Here is a 22488-nt window from a genome sequence, read left to right on the forward strand (position 1 = left end):
TTTCTGGTATTTAAAACTTAGAAGGGCTTGTTGTATCCGTTCCCATTTTATTATGGGAACAGTTTATAGAATGTGTTCTGAACCTGATAAAATTCAAGAGAAAATAATTTCCTGGGAAAAAATGTGAATAATACAATGGTCTGTCATTATTTTGTTGGTTTCTAAAAATATGGCATTCCTGCCATCATCTCTCTCTCAAAAATGAAGGGATTGTACTTGGGTTCTTCTAGCTGTGCCACCAGTCGTGTTCACAGTCTTAGACAAAAGACTTTATCTCTTTGAGCTACAGTTTTCTCATATATTAAGTAAAAGGTGTGGTCAGGTGGGTAATGATTTCTAATCTCCTTATCTTGATTATCTTAAAGTGATCCTGCCTTTGGTGTAGGAAATGAATAAGATGTCCTCTTATGGCCTTCCATGGCAGAGCATGAGATTTAGTACTGCCTTTATAATCATTAAAACACTGATAATGTTATTGTGCTATATAAAAGAACCCATTACATAAGGCAGATTAGCCATTTCTGTCTTTAAATAGAACATTAGAAAAAAAGTGGTGTCCTATGCTTTTGCATTATGCACACACATAATTAAAGTTACTGAAATTCCTTCCAGATGGCATCATGGATTAAAAATGTGTGATCCATCAGTTACTACTTTTCAACAATAATGTAAAATTAGCACAAGAGACCACATTACTTCATAGTATCCTGGAATGGATTATTATAATGGGATAAATTTCTGAACTACAATGCTGTCTAATAGCTAGGCTTATAGATTCAAACTTACAGATTGAATTAAATCTTCTATACTTGGGGATGGATTTTAGCAGTATTAAATTATAATCAGCAAAAAGAAACCAAAATGCAACTTGTGCTGTCTAGTGGCTCTCTTTGAAACGTGGTATCAATCAATGGAAAATAGTGAAGTCAATTATGCCATTTTTGGGAAAGCAAGATGTAAGCGTTTAATAACTTACATACTGCTATACTTGGAAATATTGTAAACATTTAGTGCTTCAAGTAGTGTTGTTTGATATCTCACCTGTGAGTCATACCTTACAGTCCTTAATATAAGTTCTAGACTAACTTAAGCGTTACACCCAGAAGGGCCAGGGAAGACTATCACTTGTTTTTAATTCAGTGAAGTTAGTGATAACAAATGAGAGAAAGATGATCCTTGTTGTTCTTCATGTTTCTTCCTTAAGAGATCATCTTGCTCCACTCCTACTGCTTGACTAGTCAAAATAATAATAATAATAATAATAATAATAATAATTTAAGAGTCCATTTATTCAGCAATCTCAGTATAAAACTTTGAATGCTAGGTAGTGAGCACTATCCTTAGTACTTCCAAAAATTAGATGGTACAATGTGTAGAAGTCTATTCATTAAAGGGCTTACTTGGGTTTATATTTAATCCTGTGTTTTCATAATTTTTATTTTTTATAGTTTTGTCTCTACGCTTTTTTTCTTTTTTTGGACAGTTGTCTCGAGAAGTAGAATGGATACAATTTCTACTTTTTCAGGAAGAAAAATCCAAAGCATATGGTTAGGGAATTTTTCTAAAATCTACAGATAGGTACCAGAATTAGAACTTTACTCTAGAATCCCTTGCTTCTCTACTTCAGTCTTTCCTTAACCTGTCTTGAAGAAATTTTAAGTCACCATATGGAGTCTAAATATCAAAAAGATGATAATTAACAATATTGATTCACTATTTGATGCAAAAATAAATTATGAATCTTTAAAATGTGTAGTTGAAATTCAATGAGTAGTGAGTCTATAGGCATTTATTTAAGAAAACATTGTGTATTTCGGTTAAGTCAGCATGGTCATGTTGATTTTATTTTATTTTTTTATTTTTTTGAGATGGAGCCTCCCTCTGTCACCCAGGCTTGAGTGCAGTGGCACGATCTTGGCTCACGGCAACCTCCGTCTCCCGTGTTCAAGTGATTCTCCCACCTCAGCCTCCTGAGTAGCTGGGATTATAGACGTGCACCACCACGCCTAGCTGATTTTTGTATGTTTCTTAGAGATAGGGTTTCACTATGTTGGACAGGCTGGTCTCGAACTCTTGACCTCAAATGATCCACCCTCCTCAGCCTCCCAAAGTGCTGGGATTAGAGGTGTGAGCCACCGGGTCTGGCCTATGTTGATTTTTTAACTATTTATGTTGAAAAATATTGGCCAGGCCCGATGGCTCATGCCTGTAATCCCAGCACTATGGGAACCTGAGTCAGGTGGATCACCTGAGGTCAGGAGTTTGAGACCAGTGTGGCCAACATGGAGAAACCCCGTCTCTACTAAAAAATAGAAAAAAATTAGCCGGGCATGGTGGCGGGTGCCTGTAATCCCAGCTACTCAGGAGGCTGAGGCGGGAGAATCACTTGAACCCAGAGGCGGAGGTTGCAGTGAGCCAAGATTGCACCATTGCACTCCAGCCTGGGTGACAAGAGCAAGGCCTTTTCTCAACAAAAAAGAAAAATATCTTAACAGGGTTTAGTGTGTGTGCTTGTGTGTGTGTGTGCGCTCATAGTATTCTTGATTATGTAACTGGTAGTTTACATTTACAAAGCAAAAGTGTTAGAGGATCTTAGATTGAGATAATTTACATGATTATAGGCCATGGTAAACTTTCCTTATATGTTATATTCTTTCTTTGCTCTTTTGTCTATTAATTTGGTAATATAGTTAAGAATCCAGTCTGCATGTTTACCAAGTAGCTGGCTAAAGGTTTCAGTTCCGCTGAGAGTTAAGCTTTTATGTTTCTGAAACCAGCGTAACATAACCAAACATTTGGAACACTTGTCCTACAAGTTTTCAGATTTGCATATAATGGTATAGCAACCTTACAGCATCTGGGGGAACTTGGTAACAAAAGTCATTTCTTAGAAGTAGAAAGTTGAAACTTACAACATAGCTTCAAAGGTATTCTGCAAAATATTGCCCTAATAGTTCAAAAATAGTTTCTAAATTTTATTTGAAATAAAGAACTCAAAAGTAACTCTGTTGTAAACCAGTGACTGAAACATATCAAGAGTCTGGGAGTACCTGGAAAGCACAGTTATCTTTGTGGAGTATTTTGTAGATGTGTTATATACATATATAATCACATGAATTAGAAATCATTTAACTAGCAAGTTATGCATCTAAAATCACCATGAGCACACACATGTAAGTGGTTAGTGTCCAGACTGAGCATGAGCAACTCTTTGGCATAGGTCCATTTTAATACTACTTAGTTCAAAATCATGTATGGAGCATGTCTTTGTGCCAGGTCAAAGGCGAATAAGATTGCCCTCAAAGGGCTTCATGAGGCAGCAGAATATGTAACCAGTATGGATGATGCAGAGGTAGTGATCCATGGGGTGTTCTGGAAACTCAAAGAAGAGTCCCCAAGCTCTCTCCATGATTACTTCAACATTTTCTGATGTTATACTTTCTTTATAGTTTTAACAAATATTTGAGTGCCAGGCAAACATTAGTGAACAAGTAAACAGTCTCTGTTCTTATAGTGTTTAAACTTCAGTGAGGGAATAAGAGAAATAATTGCATAACTATATAATTACTATTAGGAAAAGTGCCACAAAAGAAGACATCAAAGTGAGGGAAGAGGGCAGACAGTGGTATGGCTGGATCATGAAAGTGGCCACACATAACTCATCCTTCCAGTGGTTCGAAGTTGGCCTGTAAAGTGGGGAAGGAGCACTCCTGGCAGAGGGAGGGGCATCCGCTTTGGCCTTTGAAGCAGTTAGGTGTTTTAGTGCCCTCATCTGAGGTTGTGGTAGTGACAACTGGAAGGAATCTATAGAGAAAGACTGGTATGGAAGCAATGAGAGAATTGTTCACTATTTAGCTTTGAGAGAAAGGAAATAGGAAGAAATAAAGATATTTCTAGTTCACTAGCCAATAACATCTGTATCCTCCAAAATATTAGATACATAAAAGACAATAAATGTTGATTTATTGCATTTAATACATTGATTGCTTAAGTTGATTGCTTAAGTTCAGAAATTACACAAACTGAGCCCATTTAGTTGTACATGACCATCACAATACTAGCATCACATGTCTAAATAAATTAGAAATGCAAATCATAATGCAGATAAAAAAAGAATGCTGCTAAACATTTTACATCTCCTCCAAATGAAACCCATGAATCAAGATATATAAATGCCCAAATTGTATTGAAATTTGTCATATGGTTCTCAATTGCTAAAAATTTTAAGGAAAAGGTACTTTTGTGTTAAAATCCAGAATGTCATTTAAGATCCTCTGTGAATATCATGTTAAGTAGTATTAGTAAATGGAAACTAGAATAAGCGTTTTTCTTCTTGAATTTATTAACTTTTACAAAAATGCATTTGAAAGAGTGACTTATTCTGAAAAGATTAACATTTTTTAGCTTGCATATGAATGTCTTTTTTTTTTTTTTTTTTTTTGCATATGAAGTTTGTTGCCACAAGTCATTTTAATATTATTCTTGAAGAATACTCAGCATAGCAGATATGCTTCCAGATCTATATAGAATGTCTCCAGGCTTTAGTTTGTTTTCTATAAATAAGTAATAGTCACAGAGATATAGTTTAACTGGTTGAAAGATAAGGGAAAATACCACTTATCACAAGCTCATAAACTTTTACATAAGCAGTTCACTAATATGGGTGACCATAATGTATATGATAAAAGCCCCTCTCAAGCTTGGGACTATGTAGTTGTTTGGGATGGTTTTCCGAAAGCTGTTAATAAGCTAAGTAAACCTATAGAAGCACATTTTAGTACTTAGAACCTAGTTTTAGTAGAATCTGCATTCATCCATAGAAAGCAGTCTAGCAAATGTTAATAGTAAGGCCTGAAGTAGTTCCACAGATATCCATGTTTACATACATTGTTGTAAAATTATTTGTAATTTTACAAATAATTACAAATTATTTACTTTTTAAAATTAATTACTTTTGTAAAATTATTTACTTTTCGTATAAATATAGGCAAAGCATGCAGTCTTCCATCTCTACAGTGTAAAGTCTTTAAAGTATTAATGATAGATGTCTATTATTTCCATATCCTCAAAAAGAAATGTGGACATCCTTTCTACTTTATTTGTCCATCCATATTTGTAACTATTCTGCATTTTGAAATATGTTTTGCAAATTTATTTGCTATGATATTTAAGGCCCTTGGAACAATAACTTAAATCTGTTTAATTCATACTTTACCAGACTATTAAATAATTTGATCCCAACTTTTCCTTTTGATTAGCATAATCTGATTATCACTAATTTTTATTATTCCATATTCTAAACTAGTTTAAAAGTAGTCACCTATTTTTCAGTGATCTCTGTGTGGCATTCTCAACACCCTTGTATATAACTGCATATAGCCAATTGTAAATTACCCCTAATGTAACGGAGCAAAGGAATAGCACATGTGAAAAAAGACATTGTAGTTCAGTTTGAAAAACCTTACGGTGGGCGTCTTAATATTGCTGTAGTATGGAGGGCAAAGTACCCATCCATTACAGCATTTGAATTTAATAGCCTGTGTTAGTTAAATCATACTTAGGTTAAAGGAAGCCCAAGTCTCTGGTCCAGATATCATACATGACAATTTCATACAAAGAAAAATTCTTTCAAAGTCACAGATTACAAAAGAGGGTGTTAGATCAAGGGAAGCTGAGTTTTTGTGAGGAATATGCTCAAGACTGTCACTGTACTGGAAAAACAACAAAGCAAATATCCTGCTGAAAGGAATTTCTGTTGTGTTGTCTTTCTGTAGCTAAAGTGGTGACTCTTGCTGAACTAATCTGGAGTTGGAATATAGCCAGGCTTCATCACATTGGCCAGTAAAGTTGGTTCTTGTAGATAGGAGACTTTTGCTTCCATCGAGGCTGATCAGGAAGGCTTTAGAAGGAAAACCAAAAAAAGCCTCTTTTTTTTTTTTTTTTTGAGCTCTGTCACCCAGGCTGGAGCGCAGTGGCCGGATCTCAGCTCACTGCAAGCTCCGCCTCCCGGGTTTACGCCATTCTCCTGCCTCAGCCTCCAGAGTAGCTGGGACTACAGGCGCCCGCCACCTCGCCTGGCTAATTTTTTTGTATTTTCAGTAGAGACGGGGTTTCATCGTGTTAGCCAGGATGGTCTCGATCTCTTGACCTTGTGATCCGCCCATCTCTGCCTCCCAAAGTGCTGGGATTACAGGCTTGAGCCACCGCACCCGGCCAAAAAAAGCCTCTTATGATAATAACTGAGCAATCAGTAGTGGACTAAGCTATTATTTATTCTGGGCTGTATTCATTTATTATCATCTCTCTTTGCTTAGAATTCATTTGCATAATATTTTTCATCAGGGCTCTTACCTTTGCATATTATTTACATAGCTTATATGTGCATTAAATAAATGAAGTTGGTAGGAATTATTCTGCCACAAGTAACATGCTATTAACAAACATTTAAATAATTTGATGTTATATCCTTTGATTCTGGCCTCGTCTTCAAAAACAAATTTAAACTGAATGCAAAAGTTTATTATTGGTTACTACTGTTTTCTAAAAGATGAAAATTTATGACAAATTTGGAAACACATTTTACTGTAAAATTATCCATATCTTTTCACGCAATTTTAGCTTTGGTAAAATCTGTTAATAAGCATCTTTTCAATTCTGCCAGTACCTAGAGAGATTTTTATTTTAATTATTATGGTGTTTTCCAACAACACTACATATTGTGCTAAACAATTTTTAGGGTAAATTTTCCTTAAGTGACCTACTCTGCAAGGAAATGGTGGCATTTTTGCCTCCAAAGTTAAATCAAATTATAGAAGGCCAGATAAAAACATTCATTTCTATCTTGAATATTATAATGATTATAATGCTATTACCCTGTAAATAAGAGAATGGGCTTGAAATAAATTGATCTCACTCTTGGCAAGAGATAGATGTATATTCATAAGAGTTGAAAGAAACATAATTTTTTATTTAGTATGTAAGACTGGTTTTCTGAAGACATCCCACTGTGGAATGGTCTAACATCATTTCCTGAATAAATTTCCAAAGAAACTTTTAATCAATGGTCAGTTTTTTTAAAAAGGGAAATCAACAAAAATACTTTTATGAATCTAGTAGATACATAATTCACAGTATCACCTTGGGTCAATTTGTTTTTCTTCTCACTTAGGAACTAGCAGTAGGTCCACTGAATAGTTTTTTATTCCCTTCCCTTAGATCTGTCTCTCAGCCCTCCAAATTCACTGATGTAGGGAAACTACGATTTACATTAAGGTATTTAAAACACCTGTAAGGCACTTTGAACCTTTCACAAATACCCCTGAGCAAGAAGTTAGCATCCACATCTCCTTCCTAAAAGAGGATAAGCTGCTTAAAATTTTCAAAGGGAATTTCTTAAGAGGCTTTAGCATATCATGGGTAGGGACCAGCAGCGAGGATACAAACTGGAAGTGAAGCTGGGACTTCCTGTGGCTCTTCACCCTTGTATTTCCATTCCTCAGCCACAGCTACATTAGGGCATGTGGCAAAGACTACAGAAGGCACTGTGCCAGGCAAGCAGTGCACAGATGTTAGCAGATGTTACAGTGTGGAGCCATCTCCAATGGGAGCTGCTCATCAGCACATAGAAATATTGCTCTTACTGCTAGAAGCACAGTTACAGGAAGCAGGACATTTCTCAGGGCCCCTTATGGGACTCTTCATTGTAGCGAATAAAAATGGAAGTAGAGCTAGACTTTTGCTGTGCTCTCTCAAATCAAATGGGAAACTGCACTAAAGTACAGAATGTTTTTATGGAGTACACATAACGTAGATTCCCTTCTCCCCTCTCACAATCAGAAATTAACCATACCACTTCTTAGAATCATTTATGTTTACTTACTTTCTCATTGCTTCATTAACTTGCTAAATTTATTCTGAGGTTACATGAAAGGTTTAAACGTGTTACAAATAATACATCTGTAGTAACTAAGAATGACAATATAAATCATTGAGTGCATACAATATAAATCATTGACTTGGTTTGATTTAAATTATTTCTATTTCTGTTCTTTACAACACTAATCAAAAGGAGCCACTTTAAAATATTTAATGTTAAATCTTTTCAGCTTTTTAGCAGTTCGCAGAAGATTCTTTGAGGATTCTTTATTGACTGCATATGTGGAAGGTACCACCATTTGAGTGTCTTATTTTTTGTCTTCAAGAGTACGTTTACATAGGCTATTTAATTCTCAAAATCACCCTATAAAGATACTTGTTATTAACCCTAATTTTATACATGAGAAAACTGAGACCTGATGAGGTTAGGTAACTTGCCCAAGGCCCATGACTATTAAATGACTACAGCCATAGTTTGAAGCAAGTCATCAGATTCGAGCCTGCACTTTTAACCAGCTGTTACAGCAATTGATTCTTAATACAGATGTTTAACAAAATTCTTTGAAACTCAGAAATATTTATAGAGTGATAAAAGCATACACTATACATTTTGAAGTAATTTGTTTCAGATTAATTTTCCTCAGAAAAGTCAATAGTGTTTTAGTTTCTTTACCAGAGCTGAGTAAAATTCGATATTTTATCTGATCTAAGATGCACCAACAAAAAATATCGTCAATTAAACTATGACTGTGACAACTCTTTTAGGTTTACGTGGACATAGATTTTAATACTAGCCTCTTTTGTGCACACATAATATATGTAAAATCAATGGCTTAAGGTGTTCTTATAACTTCATCATATGCAGGGTCCAGCTCTTGTGATTCACTTTCTGTCTACAATTTATGTCCATGTTTTTCACTCCAGTATCATTTTTTTTTTTTTTTGTGCTATCAGTAACATTGGTGATACATTGTTTCTTTAAAAACTATTCTCGGCCAGGCACAGTAATGCCAGCACTTTGGGAGGCTGAGGCAGGTGGATTGCCTGGGCCTAGGAGTTTGAGATCACCCTGGGCAACATAGAGAAACCCCTTCTCTACAAAAAAATTAAAAAATAGCCAGGCGTGGTGGCACTTGTCTATATTCCCAGCTGCCTGGGAGACTGAGGTGGGAGGATCACTTGAGCCCAGGAGGTTGAGCCTGCATTGAGCCATGATTGCAATACTGCACTCCAGCTTGAGTGACAGAGTGAGACCTTGTCTCAAAAAACCAAAAAACTATTCTACTTTTATTTCTGGGATTTTCTTCCAATGTTTATTAAAGGTGTTAGTACTTAAATTCTATTTCGCTTCTAAACACTGTGTTTCCTAGAATATGACCAAGTGATTTCTAGTTCACTATAGGAACTTCCTGTAAAACTTCATCAGTCAACATATATCTCAATCTGTTTACCTGTAGCCAACTGTATTGTATGTTGATCCAGACATTCCAGACTATGTGGCAAAGGTGGTGGATTGTTAGGCAGACAAGGAATCTGAAATGGAAAATAAAACCTGGGGGATTATCAAGGCACATTAAAAAAAAAAAAAAAAGGGCCAGAGGAGGTGACATTTAGAAGCAGGTGCCAGCAGGAGTATAAAGAATAGAACAGGGCCAGGCACAGTGGCTCATATGTGTAATCTCAGAACTTTGAGAGGCAGAAGCAGGAGGATCATTTGAGTCCGGGAGTTCAAGACCAGCCTGGGCAACATAATAAGATTCCCTCTGTACAAAAAATTTAAAAATTAGTCAAGTGTGGTGGTATGTACCTGTTTTCCCAACTACTCAGGAGGCTGAGGCAGGAGGATTGCTTGAGCCCAGGAGTTCAAGGTTGCAGTGAGCTATGATTGCACCACTGCACTCCAGCCTAGACAGCAGAGGGAGATCCTGTCTCTAAAAATAACAGGCCAGGTGAATAACAGGCCAGGCCCACTGTTGGGAGACTGAGGAGGGTGGATCGCTTGAGTCCAGGAGTTTGAGACCAGCCTGGACAACCTTGCAAAACTGCATCTGTACAAAAAAAAACAAAAATAAAAACAAAAATTAGCCAGGTATGGTTGCATGCCTGTAGTCTCAGCTACTCAGGAGGCTGAGGTGGAAGGATTGCTTGAGCCTGGGGGAGGCAGAGGTTGCAGTGATCACGTCACTGCACTCCAGCCGGGGTGACAAAACCAGACCCTACCTCAAAATAACAATATAATAAACTTTTTTTTTTTTTTAAAGATCAGAATAATGCAAACATCTGATAAGAGGATCCCAAGAAGTACTGTGATTAGTAAGTTAATGACTTGCCAGCAAATGGAGGCTTTCAGTTATATCTAATAGAAAACTTCCTTCATATACTAGGCTATTTGCCTAGCAGGACCTGAAATCGCTACTCATTTAGGTCCTTTTGACAATAAATATTATTTATAAATAATACAAGGTTATTCTATTTTCTTTCCTTTAAAAGGATAACTTCGATAAAGAAAAATTCAGACCCTAAACTGTTGAAGATGTCATTAGTTTCTAAGATGACCTATTATAGCTTGGGGCCAACAGGCTGATATGAAAGCACCTAGCCCAGAAGGCAGCACACAAGTAGTTTTAAGTCAATATTGGTTGCTTTGGCATTCACAGTTCTGGAGTGGGAAGTGAGTAGACAAGCCAGCAGGCAGATCCTGAGACAAGCAGTGCTGTGGAGTGCTTTCATAGTTACGGATTGACCCCACTACTGACACAGAGAATAATGTTAAGAAAAAAACCTATTGCAACCTATTTATTTTATTTTAATTTAATTTTTGAGATGGAGTCATGCTCTGTCGCCCAGGCTGGAGTGCAGTGGCATGATCTCCACTCATCGCAACCTCCAACTCCCAGGTTCAAGCAATTCTCCTGCCTCAGCCTCTCCATTAGCTGGGATTGCAGATGTGCGCCACCACGCCCGGCTAATTTTTGTATTTTTAGTAAGGATGGGGTTTCACCATGTTGGCGGGGCTGGTCTTGAATTCCTGACCTCAAGTGATCCACCTGCCTTGGCCTCCCAAAGTGCTGGGATTACAGGCATGAGCCACCACACCCAGCTGCACCGTTTTTAAATTGTTTTTTGAAAGAGTGTCGGAATATTTTTCTCAGTTCTACATAATTAGCATGCCTAAAAAGTACACGCAAGGCGTTACCATTATAGAGACTCTAATTATGGGTCCTAGACCCTGGCGGAATGGGAGAGAGGCAGCTTTCTTAGACTCTGCAAGTGACCATTCCCATGTACCATTACTCTGCAGGTTAGATAAGTATATTACTCTTATTTTGAAAATAGAGCCTTTTGAAGTACTTTTTCTTCTTGATTTTACATAAACTAATTTAATGAAGTTTAATACTTTCTCATAGAACAACTTTGACTTTATTTTTATCTTATTTTTGAGACGGGGTCTCCCTTTGTCACCCAGGCTAGAGTGTAGTGACGCCATCTTAGCTCACTGCAGCCATGACCTCTCGAGTTCAAGCAATCCTCCTGCCTTATTCCCACAAGTAGCTGTGACTATAGGCACGTGCCACCATGCCTGGCTGATTTTTCTATTTTTGGTAGAAGCTAGGTTTCGCCATGTTGCCCCGGCTGGCCTCGAACTCCTGAGCTCAAGTGATCTGCCCGCCTCGGCCTCCCAAAGTGCTAGGATTATAGGCATGAGCCACTGTGCTTGGCCAGAACTTTGACTTTAGATAAGGGAAAAACTGTAAAATTCCAGTTTAAGGAACCTTTCAAATGGTGTTTTTGAAGTCTTTTGAACTTCCTCTAGATTTCAAGCCAACAGGATACCAGCTGGTCCATTTCAAAGGGAAACTTTACTTAACAGCCACAAGAATAAAGAATTGGGTTGCCCTTATTCCAGTGTTCAGATGTGAGATCATAATGGTGTTTCACTATATCTTCTGAATTACTGGTCTCTCCAGCTAAGCAATTTAGTGATTTCTTTGTGAACAGCTTTCTTAAGGTAAAACTACCAAAACTGTACCTATAAAAAAGAAACCAGATTAGCAGCCAGAGAATCCCAACAGTTCTAAATAAGTATTCCTGAAATGTGAGATGCTAACTTAAAATTTTGGTGTCAGAATTAATCCTAAGGTATTAATTATTGCTAATAAGTCTAATGTGGGAGAAATGTGATATCTTCGATTTGTAGATTAAAGAAAGGAACCTTTCTTTTTCCAAAATTAATGTGCAAAGTATTGAGGGGTGTGGGTATAAGGATTGAACACATCTGAGATAGCTCACATGTAGAACTTCCTTCAGGGTATCTTTTGGAATTTATTATAAGTTGAAGTTGTATAGGGTATTCTAATAGGAGCATTTATTATACTTGATGAAAGGAATATATGAAGAAGCTACAAAGAGAACAGGGAGGATTGACCAAAATCAAAAACATTTTGCTTCCTAAATTGTATTTATGTATTTATTTATTTATTTTTGAGACAGAGTTTCGCTCTTGTTATCCAGGTTGGAATGCAATGGTGTGATCTCAGCTCACTGCAACCTCCGCCTTCTGGGTTCAAGCGATTCTCATGCCTCAGCCTCCCTAGTGGCTGGGATTACAGGCATGCACCACCATGCCTAACTAATTTTGTGTTTTTAGTAGAGATGTGGTTTCTCCATGTTGGTCAGGCTGGTCTTGAACTCCCGGCCTCAGGTGATCCGCCCGCCTTGGCCTCCCCAAGTGCTGGGATTACAGGCATGAGCCACTGTACCTGGCCCTAAGCTGTATTTCTTTTTTTTTTGAGACAGAGTCTCGCTCTGTCGCCCAGGCTGGAGTGCAGTGGCCGGATCTCAGCTCACTGCAAGCTCCGCCTCCCGGGTTCACGCCATTCTCCTGCCTCAGCCTCCCGAGTAGCTGGGACTACAGGCGCCCGCCACCGCGCCTGGCTAGTTTTTTTTTTTGTATTTTTTCATACTGCTTTAGAAAGACAGATTATTAAAGGAGCAGCTTATAAAATAGAGGAAGCAAGACTGTTCTCAGATTCAAATTTATAATACCTATGTTTATAGGTATTATAAAAATTTATTTTTGATATCTAAGAAAAAAGAAAATGGTAAAAAGAAAGTTATTTGAGACCCTGCTTCACTGCCTTTGGGCATATAACTAGAAGTAGAATTGCTAGATTATATAATTCTAAATTTTTGAGGAAGAGCCATACTGTTTTCCATAGCAGCTACACCATTTTACATTCCTACCAACAGCATACCAGGGTTCCACTTTCTCCACATCCTCATCAACCCAACCCTGATTTTGTTTTTTGATAGGGCCATCCTAGTGGATGTAAGGTGGTGTCTCATTGTGGTTTTAGTTTGTATTTCCTTGATGATAATGATGTTAAACATCTTTTCAAGTGCTTAGCACCTGTTTGTTTCTCTTCTTTGGGAAAATGTCTATTCAAGTTCTTTGCTCATTTTTAATTTTATTAAAATTAATTAATTAATTAATTAATGAGCCACAATGCCTGGTCATTACATTGATTTTGTATGTTGAACCATCTTTGCATTCCGGGATGTCTTCAATTTTTTTTTTTTTTTTTTTTTTTAAAGACAGAATCTTGCTTCATCAACCAGGCTGGAGTGCAGTGGCACGATCTTGGCTCACTGCAACCTCTGCCTCCTGGGTTCAAGCAATTCTCATGCCTCAGCCCCCTGAGTAGCTGGGATTACAGGCATCCACCACCACACCTTGCTAATTTTTGTATTTTTAGTAGAGACAGGGTTTTGCCATGTTGGCCAGTCTGTTCTCAAACTCCTGGCCTCAAGTGTTCTGCCCACATTGGCCTCCCAAAGTGCTGGGATTACAGGCATGAGCCACTGCCTTGGCCTCTTCAGTTTTTAAATAGTGTTGTTCAAAGAGAAGTTTTTAAGTTTATGAAGTTCCTGTGATCAATTTTTTTAATGGATCATGTTTTTGGTATTGTATAATATCTAAGAAATTTTTGCCTAACCCAAGGTCACAAAGAATTTTTTCAAGTTTTATAGTTTTATATTTTATAGAAGTTTCATATTTTTAGTTAATTTGTGTATGGACTCTGAGATATGGGTTGAGATTTATTTATTTTTGTATGTGGTTATCCAGTTGTTTTAGCATCATTTGTTTAAAAGACTATTATTTCTTCTTTGAATTATCATACCTTTAGACCTTTTATAATTATCTTCATTTTAATAATTTTCAGATACTTTCATCTCTTTGTGTAGATCTACATTTCTGTCTGAGATCATACTCTCACTTATAGAACTTTAATATTTCTTGTAGGACACATCTTCTAGTAATAAATTGTCTGAGCTCTTGTTTACCTGAAAAACTCTTTATTTCACCTTCATTTTGAAAGATATTTTTCCTATGTGTAGAATTCTAGGATGAGAATTGTTCTTTCAACACTGTCACTCCACTGTCTTCTGGATTGCATCATCTGTGATGGAGTATTACTATACAGTAGTCCCTCCTTAACCACAGGGGATATATTGAAATACTCCCAGTGGATGCCTGAAACCATGGATATTCCTGAACCCTATATGTATTATGTTTTTTTCTGTAGATACATACCTGTGATAAAGTTTAATTTATATAGTGGACACAGTAAGAGATTAACAACATGAACTAACAATAAAATAGGACAATTATAGGAATATACTGTAATAAAAGTTATATGCATGTGTTCTCTCCCTCTCTCAAAATATTTTATCATACTGTAATATTTTCAGACTAGAGTTGACCATGTGTAACTGGAACCACAGAAAGAGAAACAATGGATAAGGAGCTACTGTAATTGTTATTTTTGTTCCTCCATGTATAATATGTTTTTGTGCTTTTTGCATTTGTGGTTTCATGTCTTTTATTTTTTGAAAGTACTCATCCTTTATGTCTTCAGATATTTCCTCTGCCCTTCTCTCTTCTTCTTCTGTGATTCTAGTTAAACATTTGTTAGACAGTTTATATAGCCCTTCATATCTTAGAAACTCTTTTTCTTTTTTCTCTTTGTGTTTCAGTTTGGCTGATTTCTGTTGATCTGTTTTCATGTTCACCGACTTTATGCAGCTGTGTCAAGTTCACTGAGCCTGTCAAAGGCATTCTTCACCTCTGTTATCATGTTCTTTATTTCTAACATTTCTATTGGATTCTTTCCCATAGTTTTCATCACTCTGCTAAAATTCACAATCTGAGTGAAAGTGATGTCCTTCTTTCCACTAACACCTTTAACATGGCTGTTTTACTTCCTTCTTTGATATATTCAAGATCAGATTAATCTCTGAGTATGATTCTGTTGATTGCTTTCTCTCTTGACAGTGAGTAGTGTTTTTGTGTGTGTGTGTGTGTGTGTGTGTGTGTTTTTCTTGCTTTTTGGTACATCTTGTAATTTTTTTTTTCATTGAATGCCAAACATTGCATGGAGGACAGTAATGATTAACACTGTTTTCTCCGAGAAATGGGTATGACTCTTCTGCTAGGCTGTTAATATGAAAGTTAGTCCATTCAGGGGTTGAAATGGATTTTGATTTTGTTGTTGGTGTGGTTACTATGAGTATGCTATAGCCTTTAAATATCTCTAGCATTACCTTGTGCTTAGGGTTGCTAGAGGGTTCTACTCACTGCTCGATACTCATCTTTTGGTCATTTTTGTGTGTGTGCACACCTCAAAGAAGGTCTGTCTCTGCGGTCTTGACCTTCCTGCAATGGAAGGCTGCTATCATAGAGGACAGAATGGGGTTCTCTGTTGTTTTTGTCCAGCCTCAGTCTTGGATAGACCCTTTGTCCCAGGATCTCAGAAATGAGGCTTTCTCAGTGATCCTGCCCTTCTCCCAGTAGCAGGTAAATTCAGCCTTGTGATATTTGAGAGTCTTGTTCAGGAGTTTCCTGCCTCTGTCCCACAGGTTAGAGACCTCTGAATCTATAAAATAGTCTAGAGACTATTTTCTGTTCCTCTCAACAGAGTTACAGAGTTTTATTCTCTTTGCCTCCAGCCATAACAGGTCTTTGCCTGAATCCAGATTAAGTGGGAGAATGACAGGATTTAGGGGTATTCTTCTCCCATTGGTTTAAAATTTTGGTCCTGTGGAGAAGGGTCTTGGCTAGACTTTGTGAATTTCCCAAATGGAAGTCTTTCCCCTCATCCAGGATTCTTTCTCTAGTCTCTCTCTGCCTCTCCAGTCTTTCTCCTGAGAACCTGATAGAAGTCTGTAGTAAAGAGCCTGCAAGAGGGTACAAATTCCCTTTTGTATCTCTGGCTCCCAAGAGCCTTAGAAATGCTTTTAGTAGCCATCTTGCTCATAAGTACCATTCCAAACATGAAATTGTGAAGTTATCTTCTTGATACATGTAGAAAATAAAATGATTACACTTACCTGGATTTTATCATTAACGCATAGTATATTTTAAGATTTTACCAGAGTTGTATCTTAAACTTGAGCTTCCTTGGGTCTAAATACCAACCAAATATGAAAATACTGCAAGATGCTAGGATGAATTTGAAGAATCTGCTAACCTACTTTAAACATACACTTCAACAATCAAGCGTTTTAAAATAATTGATGTGGTGGTGTAACTACCTAGACTACTCATATAAAAAGTACTTCTGCCAGTCGGTATTAAGTTGTAAATTACATCAAAACAAGGCAACTTGTTCAGGAATACCAACCTTTTCTTAAACAGGTTTGTTGTAACTTTGGGAGGCCGAGACGGACGGATCACGAGGTCAGGAGATCGAGATCATCCTGGCTAACACGGTGAAACCCCGTCTCTGCTAAAAAAAGTACAAAAAACTAGCTGGACGAGGTGGCGGGCGCCTGTAGTCCCAGCTACTCGGGAGGCTGAGGCAGGAGAACGATGTAAACCCGGGAGGCGGAGCTTGCAGTGAGCTGAGATCCGGCCACTGCACTTCAGCCTGGGCAATAGAGCGAGACTCCGTCTCAAAAAAAAAAACAGATTTGTTGTAGATTCTCCATGTTCCAGATCTACAGTGTTTTATAGATGAAATCCCTGTTATCGTATGTGCATGCATGATAGGTTTAAAATGGGAGTCAAGAAACTCCATATGATTCTACTACCCAAAACTAGTGTGAAATTCACTCCCTGATGTGAGAGCTAAAATATTTATATTTGAGGTTTTTATTAGTATTGAAAACTTTATTAAAATTACAGTGTTATAAAATGTACTACTCATTAATTAATTTGATCTGAGGTTGGCCTTGCACTTATTTCATAGTGAATAACTTTACTTTTCATTTAGTCAGCACATTGGTTAAGCATGCACAGATTGGCAAGCACCAGGCTTTGCTGGTAAGTGAAAGGATGGGTGTAATAACTGGAAAATACTTGTTGGAGAAAACTTGAATCAATGAAAGGAAAAAATGCAATCTGATAAACGGATTCTGAATATAGAAAAAAATTGTACAAAAATTCATAGAAAACAAATGAGAATCTGATTGAGAACAGCTTATCACAGAAAAGCCAGCTTGATTAGAACAGGAAATATAATCCTTGTACTTCAGGAAGATGGGGCAAATTGATAGGCTACATAGTGTGGGTTTAAAAAATTATGTTTATTAGTTTGCTTGAGTTGTCCTAAAAAATGCTGTAGACTGGGTGGCTTAAACTATAGAAATCTATTTTCTCATAGTTCTGGAAGCTAGAAGTCTGAGATGAAGGCATCTGCAGGGTCATTACTTCCAAGGCCTCTCTCCTTGACTTGTAGATGGCTGTGGTCTCTTTTTATGTTCATGTGTCTGTGTCCTAATCTCCTCCTCTTGTAAGGATATCATTTATACTGGATTATGGCCCACACTAGTGACCACATTAAACCTTAATTACCTCTTTAAAGACTCTATCTGCAAATACAGTCATACTGTGAGATCCTGGGAGTTAGGACTTTAATATATGAATTTTGGAGGGACACAGTTCAGCCTCGTGCACAGAATTGAAGACGCAATCAGGGCTGGGCATGGTGGCTCACACCTGTAATCCCAGCACTTTGGGAGGCCGAGGCAGGTGGATCACCTGAGGTCAGGAGTTAGCGACCAGCCTGGCCAGCATGGTGAAACCCTATCTCTACTAAAAATACAAAAACAATTTGCTGGGTACGGTGGCAGGTGCCTATAATCCCAGCTACTTGGGAGGCTGAGGCAGGAGAATCACTTGAACCTGGGGGGCGGAGGTTGCGTGAGCTGAGATCGTGCCATTGCACTCCAGCCTGGGCAACAAAAGCGAAACTCTGTCTTAAGAAAGAAAGGAAGAAAGGAGAAGAGAAGAGAAAAGAAAAGAAAATTGAAAGAAAAGGCAGAATGTAGGGATCCTCTTGAACAGTACTACTCAGTAGAACTTTTTGTCATGATGAAATGTTCTGTATCTTTGCTGTCCAGGGTGGTAGCCACTAGTCATGTGTGGTTGTTGAGTGCATGAAATGTGTCTCAAATTCAAAGCTGAATTTTTTAATTTAATTTTGAACTATTACATTTAAATAGCCACATGCTAATATTTGGATAATATAGATCTTGACTGATCTCTTTATTTGACATATAAAGAACTGAGAACCAAAGTGCTTGAGTGTTGGCTCCAAAGTTACATAGATAATTACTGAATACTTGTGATGTGAGCAGTTATAAAATGCTTGATGGATTTTACTGTCTAGTGACTATAAAATAAAACCCAGATAAATATGATAGAAAAACACCCTCATTTTAAAATTATTTCTCCTGCTATAAATATGTGGTAATCCATTTTACTTTATAATTGTGTAATTTTGACAAATGGATTTTAGGAGTAAATACTCGTTTTTTCTTCTAGTTAATTTTTAAAGAAGGGTTTGCTATTGACATATAACAAATGTTTAAATTAGTTCACTAAGATTTCAATTGTCAGATTGAAGTTTCCATTTAAATAAAATGCATCTCTGTAGGGGGAAAAACTGGTAGGTGGTTTAAAGAAAAATCTATAATTCAGTTAGAGCAGGTGAATCCAAGCATGCTTTGCTCAGAAGACCTGAATCTGAAAAATCATTTCACAAAGGAAGAATAAGAAAAGAGCTTTCTTTTTCAGGATGGAAATGAATTGTTAAATTAATAGCTTAGCTTGTTGCTTGATTCTATCCTTTCATGTTTTGATGATATTTTCTCAGTAAACTTTAGGAATATTTTTCACTTTTCATTTTAAACTAATTTTAGATTTACAGAAAAATCACAAAAACTGTGCAGAGTACCCATATACCCTTCACCCAGCTTCCCTTAATGTTAACATCTTGTGTAAACATAACACAATGATCAAATCCAGGACAGTAGCGTTGATACAATACTAGTAACTAACCCTCAGTTTTCGCCAGTGTTCCCTTTCTGTTCTAGGAACCTACCTAAGATCCCACCTTGCATTTAACTGTTATTTCTTGTTTCCTTCATTTTCTTCACATGTTTGAAGAGTTTCAGTTATTTTATAGATTGTCCCTCAGTTTGGGTTTATATGATATTTTCTCATTATTTGACTGAAGTTACACATTTATTGCAAGAATACTACAGACACAATCTTGTGTCGTTCTCTGTGCATCATATCAAGGGGTTCATGATGCTGGTCTGTCATATTTCTGGTGATAAGCTTTAGAAATCTTGGTGATGAAAACTATGCTTTTTAAATAAAATATATACTAAAATTACTATAAAATATCAATCCATCAAATTTACCCTAGAATACAAATGACTTATCAAACCCCCAAAAAATGGTGATTGAAGAAACCTATAACCCTCCCTACTTAGTTAATGGGATGAGGTTAGTAGAATTTTACTAACAGAAATAAACTTCAATAATGAGAAAGAGAAACAACCTTTTTCTAATGAGGCAATTCTTTCTTCGTTGGAAAGTTAAGAAAGGAATTTTCAAGAGGAGTCTTTCCAACTAAAAGAATTGTCTTGTAGTAGAAAATTGTTTTAGTTGAGATACATAACTGTGGTAGCTTAACAAGTAGAACATTAAATGAGGGAAAAAGGTGATTGCTTTTGTCTTCTTGTTTTTATGACACTGGAATTATATCAGAAGTCAAGTCATTAGAACCAGTTTCTAGGCATAGCCTTTCCTATGAAATCAGTTTATTGTAGCAAATGTTTGTATTTTTGACATTTTAAGGTCCTGAATAAGATGAAATAAATCAACAACAATTTCAAAAGAAATACTACATTACATATCCCAAACCTTATGACATTTAAGCATCCTCGTATGTTTTCATTAAGGAATGACATTATACTTTAGGGTTTGACACGAATAAAAATATAATACATTGTTAGTTTTTTTAATAAATGTTTTTCAGGCTATAATGTTTATTCCTTAAAAGAGAATGGGTAGAAACTCTTCTGTAGATACCTGTATCTGTCATAATGAAGGTGGGAAACATTCCACGTTAAGCCTGGTACTTGGGTACTTTTTGTATTTCTTCACTTGCCAGGTTTAGGAATATTTTGGTGACGTATTTGTGTTTTTTAGTATTTTGGGGTTGTCTTTGAAAACATTCTTAGTGCTCGTCATGGTGGCTTACATCTGTAATCCCAGTACTTTGGGAGGCTGAGGCAGGTGGGTCACCTGAGGTCAGGAGTTCAAGACCAGCATGGCCAACATGGCGAAACCCCGTCTGTACTAAAAAAATACAAAACATTAACTGCACATGGTGGCGTGCACCTGTAGTCCCAGCTACTTGGGAGACTGAGGCTGGAGAATCACTTGAACCCAGGAGGCAGAGGTTGCAGTGAGCCAAGATTGCACCTCCAGCCTTGGCAACAGAGCAACACTCCATCTCAAAAAAAAAAAAAAAAAAAAAGGAAAGAAAACATTCTTAGACTATGAACCCTACAATAGAACTGAGTACTGCTGTCCCTTCAAGGTAACAGTAGTTGGTGTAATGGATACAATTTTCTTTTTGTTTTATTTCAGTTCAGCAATCAGCAAACATTGGGAGGCTGAACTGGCTACCCTCAAAGGAAATAATGCCAAACTCACTGCAGCCCTGCTGGAGTCCACTGCCAATGTGAAACAATGGAAACAGCAACTTGCTGCCTATCAAGAGGAAGCAGAACGTCTGCACAAGCGGGTAATTTCAGGGCTGATGTCTACAGGGATTTAGGGCTAACAGGTTTTCTTGATCAGAAAAAATTTGCATGTAGATTCGGCACAGGAATATCTTCTAGTTCTAGGATGTCAGGACATATATATGGGTTGTATTATATGCGTTTGTTTGGTTAAGAAAAATATTTTCCATAGTTTAATGAGAATGAAGAATATATGCCTTTTGAAGTCAACAAACCATGTTGATTCCCTATATTGTCCATGGGGACTAGCAGTAATGCACAAAGTACATAAAAGCACTAATGTATTAGTGCTAGTTGATTAGTACTGACATGGTAGTTAAAGTGTGTGCTGAGAAAAAATTCAGGGAGTAGTTTAATTAGAATTTCAGCTTTGGGTGTTGACGGTGAAGCGGGAATGCTTTTTCCTGAGTTGTGCTGGGGAGGGCATTCTCCATTTCTGGTTTACAAGACGAGAGTGTTCCAGAGTGTGAATTCCAGTTCTGCTGGTTATTATCTATATGATCTTTGATAAGTTATTTCCTTCTTCCAGCTCAGTATTCTCATCTGTAAAATAGGAATAACAAGTACTCTGTACAATTCCTGTGAAGATTAATTGAATACTTAATTGGCATGTAGTTGCACCAAGTCAAAAATATGTATTCTGTACAATTCCTATGCAAATTTGTTGAGACACTTAAGTGCCATGTAATTGCACTGTCTCAATGAGTTGCAGTGAGTCAATAAGCTGCTTTTATTATTTTCTTTTTAAAGAAGGAATAATTTGAAAAATACAAGTAGAAAATTATTAACTTTGGTAATATTAGAGATTTGTTGCAGAAAAAGAAAATCAGAAATTTCAATACCATTAATATCAGAAGCCCAAATAATTACTTGTAAAGTGTTTTAATGCTTCAGGCCAAGAGTTTGAGATTAGCCCGGGCAACATGGCAAGACCCCATCTCCATTAAATTAGCGAAGCATGGTGACACACACTGTAGTCCTAGCTGCTTGGAATGCTGAATGGGAAGGATTGGTTGAGCCCAGAAATTGGAGGCTGCAGTGAATTATCATGGCCCCACTGCACTCTAGCTTGGGTGACAGAGCAAGACCTGTCTCTAAAAAACAAAAAAAAAACAAAAAAAGAAGATTTTTTTTTTTTTTTTAATTCAAGGCATAGAAGTGCTTCACCCAACAGATGCCTTTAATTTCTCTTTTTAAAAAGAATTCCAAGCTGGGCACATTGGCTCACATCTATAATCCCAGCACTTTGGGAGGCTAAGGAGGGCAGATTGCTTGAGCCCAGGAGTTCTAGACCAGCCTGGGCAATATGGCGAAACCCCATCTCCACTAAAATACAAAAATTAGCTGGGTGTGGTGGCATGTCTCTGTAGTTCCAGCTACTCAGGAGGCTGAGGTGGGAACATCACTTGAGCCCAGGAGGTGGAGGCTGAAGTGAGCTGAGATCATACCACTGCATACTCCAGCTTGGGTGACAGAGCAAGAGAAAAAAAAGGAAATGGAGTTGAGACA

The 22488-nt window shown here is 37.2% G+C and overlaps 1 protein-coding gene across 2 annotated transcripts in view; it reads left to right on the plus strand.

Annotated features, from left to right (window-relative positions):
* HOMER1 (homer scaffold protein 1) overlaps positions 1-22488 on the plus strand; it is a 139082-nt gene that overhangs the window by 90464 nt on the left and 26130 nt on the right. For both annotated transcript variants that reach the window (XR_493873.3, XM_007976387.3), the window contains exon 6: positions 20825-20981. Coding sequence is in view for 1 of the 2 variants with exons in the window: in XM_007976387.3 (XP_007974578.1) it covers positions 20825-20981 (157 nt within the window). In the remaining variant the exon portion in view is untranslated. The remainder of the gene's footprint in view (positions 1-20824; positions 20982-22488) is intronic.

This window comes from Chlorocebus sabaeus, chromosome 4, assembly GCF_047675955.1.
Source record: "Chlorocebus sabaeus isolate Y175 chromosome 4, mChlSab1.0.hap1, whole genome shotgun sequence".
Taxonomy (NCBI): Eukaryota; Metazoa; Chordata; class Mammalia; order Primates; family Cercopithecidae; genus Chlorocebus; species Chlorocebus sabaeus.